This window comes from Anarrhichthys ocellatus, unplaced genomic scaffold (assembly GCF_004355925.1).
Source record: "Anarrhichthys ocellatus isolate YVR2014 unplaced genomic scaffold, GSC_Weel_1.0 scaffold11, whole genome shotgun sequence".
NCBI lineage: Eukaryota > Metazoa > Chordata > Actinopteri > Perciformes > Anarhichadidae > Anarrhichthys > Anarrhichthys ocellatus.
Genome location: NW_022280041.1, coordinates 295,883 through 299,793, shown reverse-complemented (window position 1 = coordinate 299,793; position 3,911 = coordinate 295,883). Strand labels below are relative to the sequence as shown.

General features: G+C 46.8%; 1 protein-coding gene across 1 annotated transcript in view; it reads left to right on the top strand.

The window, feature by feature from the left end:
• Window positions 1-3,532, top strand: part of LOC116385806 (arfaptin-1-like) — a 7,293-nt gene extending 3,761 nt beyond the window's left edge. The window contains exons 3-7 of the mRNA XM_031851539.1: window positions 1,101-1,277; window positions 1,401-1,622; window positions 1,773-1,930; window positions 2,395-2,569; window positions 2,661-3,532. Coding sequence (XP_031707399.1) covers window positions 1,101-1,277; window positions 1,401-1,622; window positions 1,773-1,930; window positions 2,395-2,569; window positions 2,661-2,816 — 888 coding nt within the window. The 3' untranslated portion in view covers window positions 2,817-3,532. The remainder of the gene's footprint in view (window positions 1-1,100; window positions 1,278-1,400; window positions 1,623-1,772; window positions 1,931-2,394; window positions 2,570-2,660) is intronic.
• Window positions 3,533-3,911: the final 379 nt, after the last annotated feature.

The window sequence follows — 3,911 nt, the reverse complement described above, 5'->3', positions numbered from 1 at the left end:
GTGTGTGTGTGTGTGTGTGTGTGTGTGTGTGTGTGTGTGTGTGTGTGCGCGTGTGCGTGTGTGTGCGCGCGCGTCGTTACCTCTCATCTGCGTCAGGTGACCATTTCCTGACTCTCGAGTGTTCCGGTGACCTCTGACCTCCTCTGCTGGCTGCCAATCACGGCAGGGAGCCATCATCTCCGTGGCAACCTCACAACCTTTTGATCTGGGTTCTGATTGGCCGCCCGATAAGCTCCGGGTTCCCACGGTGATCCTTCCGATGTGTCGTCACGGCGCTTTGATTTCCTGACCTCTGACCTCTCTACTGTCGGTTCACTGTTCTAGGAACCGAGGCTGCTTTCAAACACAGTTGGAAAATGTGCAGCGTGTTCTTTGTTTGCGTGCACATCGGATCGTCTGTTGAGGTGATTGTGGGCAGCAGCAGACGGGGGAGGAAGAGCGGGATTTGAACCTGCAACCTCGCCGTCAAAACCAGCTTCTCCAGCCTTTAATTCAACTGGGAGAAAATGAGTTAAAGTGAAGTTCACTGGTCCTCAAGTTTGGGTTTGATCCAAAACAGAGCTCTGAGTTTATAATGGACACGCATACATGTGGCTTCCACAGAACACAATACTCACAAAAGTCCAATTAATAAATACCTAAGAGACACAAAATACTATAAAAAACACTACTAACACAAAACAAAGAGCTCCATTCAGATAACAAGCATTTTAAAAGTTGTTTTGCGGACAGACCGAACAAACCATGAATTCTGTTTACAACTCAGCATCATTATTGAGTTGTTCCTGCATCCTTGTTATCCGTTTATTACCATTATATTAAAGTAAAATCTGTTTACTTTGGGTTCCTACAGCTGTAGGAAACTGCTGACGTGTGGTTTGATAGATATATTGATGTGTCCAACATCTCTGGGTGATGTCATGATTTTAAACCCTCCAATCACGAGCTGCTCTGTTGTTAATTACCTCGACGTCTTGCAGCTGATTGGACGCCCTGTAACCGTTACTCCATCAACCCAGAACCGTGACTCACCTGTGGGACTAAAACAAGCATCTGACCTCCTTCTGCACCTTTTTTTTAATATATTTATTTTATAACAGGAAGCAAACAGTAACTGCAACCATACAGACGGCGATGTCACTTCCTGTCCAGCTGAGGCTCCAGGCCTTCCAGCAACGTCACAGAAACCAGGACCTGTGGTGGTTCAAGGCAACGCCAAGAACCCGGCCAGCGAGAAGCTAAAGAGAGTCTGCAAGTGGAGCATCACCACCTACAAGGTGAGAGGGATCCAGACTGTCAGGTGATCAATAACCAGATCAGATCGATCGATAACGACGCTCTCTCTCTCTCTCTCTCTCTCTCTCTCTCTCTCTCTCTCTCACTCTCTCACTCTCCTGCAGTGCACTCGACAGGCTCTGTCGGAGAAGCTGGGTCAGGGGTCCCGTACGGTGGACCTGGACCTGGAGCGTCGCCTCGAGCTGCTCAAAGACGACCGGCAGCGCTACGACAGCATGACCAAGCTGGCCAAGACGCTGGCCAATCAGCTCGCTCAGTTCTCGGTTACCCAGAAGACCCTGGGGGACACCTTTGCCGAGCTCAGCCTCAAGACGCCGACGCTGCATGTGAGTCCGATTACCATCAACACCGCTCGCTAATAATGCTGCTGCAACCGTTCGATAAACCCCTCCCCCGAGGGTTAGCTTGTAGCATCTTAGCACAGCTTCAGACACCAGGCCGCCATGAGTCAGCTGGTGTCTCTCTCTTCCTGTCAGGTGGAGTTCGGCGTGAACGCAGACACTCAGAAGTTTCTGTCGAAGAGCAGCGACACTTTGACGGCGTCCGTCAACGCCTTCACGTCCGACATGAACACTCTGGTCAACAAAACCATGGAGGACACCATGATCAGCGCCAAGCAGTACGAGGCCGCCAGGTGGGTGGAAACACACTTCCTGTTTCCTGTCGGATGAGTCACACGTGTGTTTATCATCATTGGACTGTCAAACATGGAGAAATCATATGAAGAAGTAAACCACACCGAGCACAAGGAAGGTTTGGGGCTTCAGAAAGCAGCAAGGCATTCTAGGAAATGTAGGGATATCACAAGCTGAATTAGAAGAAGATATAAACATGGGGATGTTTCATTTTGTTATAGTTTGTCCCATATGATATGAACGCAGCATGAGGGACGACATTGTAAGGCATTCTGGGAAATGTACGAAATTGTCTTGAACTTTAAATTCAGCTGTTACCTGTAGATCTTTGGTTCACAATCACTGGTTCTTAGACCAGTAAAGAGACGCTAAACAACTGCCACAAGAAACCAGTATGAGCTGGATGATTATCTGACTTTGCACATGTAAAACATGCATCTAAGCTTCTCTTAACTTCTCTCAGGATCGAGTACGACGCATACCGAGTGGACCTGGAGGAGCTGAACCTGGGACCCCGAGACGCCGTCACTCTGCCCAAACTGGAGCTGGCCCAGAGAGACTTCCAGAGCCAGAGGGACAGGTACCAGAGGATCAGAGAGGACCTGTCCGTCAAAGTCAAGCTGCTGGAGGAGAACAAGGTGAGAGGAACCTGCAAATTGAACGTTTGTTATTGTAAAATGACATCATGGGGTTGATATTTAATATTTGACGTTGACTTTCCGTCTGCAGGTGAAAGTCCTTCACAAACACCTGTGGCTGCTCCACAGCTCCATGGCCGCTCACGGTTTATCGTGTCACAGCTTCCTGCAGCAAAACATCCGGCGGGCAGCCAAACACCAGAACAACCCCGGTGTGGACGCCCCCTCCTGGCTGGAGAAGAGTTGATACAACTACATAACGGATGTTTTGGGGATTAACGGACTAGAAATGCACGCGATTGAAATGACTATTTGCGATAGGTAGGTAGTTTATCTATAGCAGAGCTTGTGGGGTTGGGATGGATTTCTAACCTCTGGAACACTGAGTGAGTTCGAGGGTTTAGAGGGAAGTTAATTATCTTGGATGTTGTTGGTCTCCTGCTTAGAAAAGGTGGAATTTCAACACTCCAGGTCTTATTTTGATATCCAGAACACTAGTGATCTCTCTTTACTTTACAATCACAGACGTATAGTTCTTGTGACCTGTTTAACAGAGACGCATACACCCCTACTGGATTTCTTGCCTCTGTCTCAGTGTGTTGGGGAGTAAATCCATAATCCTCTGAGAGGCACTAAGCCTTTCTTTGAACTTTGTAAAAATCCTCAGCCGCTGCACTCAGAAACTCAGAGTGACTAGAAGTGGCTCAACACCACTGCTGGAAAACAGCTTCTCTTTTCCTTTAGCGGCAGAAATCCACCACTCCTGTAACCTCCGATAGGCCGTTTTGTTTTTGGATCTGGGTCCTCAACTACAACCAAATACCTGGACTCACAATGAATCTTTTGTCTCTTCTCGTTCTTTTTTTAATAAGCTTCTCATTTTTAAGCCAGCGCCGTCGTCTCTCTTAGTGGTTAAAATTACAAACGGTTGCCAGATGATATGAAGCTGTGTTTAATTAAAGATGATGCCGGAAGTTATGAAGTAAACTTATTTTGTTTTCTTGTTAATGTGTTGTCTGCAAGCCAGTGTTTGTTGAGATTTATTTGTGAGGTAAAAGAAGCACATCTTAGTATTGTAGTACTGTGGCGTCACAAAGCCAACAAAATGTTTTTGTAACTTTAAACCTTTGTTACAAATGCTGAACCCAAATTAAATTTGATGAACGGATTTGAAACTGGATTCAGATTTGATGAAACTTTGTCCAACCTCAACTCCTCGTGGAAAGATTTGGACATTTGATTGATGGTCATCTGTCAACTTAACTTACCACAGATTTAGTCTCACCACCTCTCTGGTTGGTTGCTGCTCGTTTCCTCCTCTGGTTTACAATGAAAGAAACTC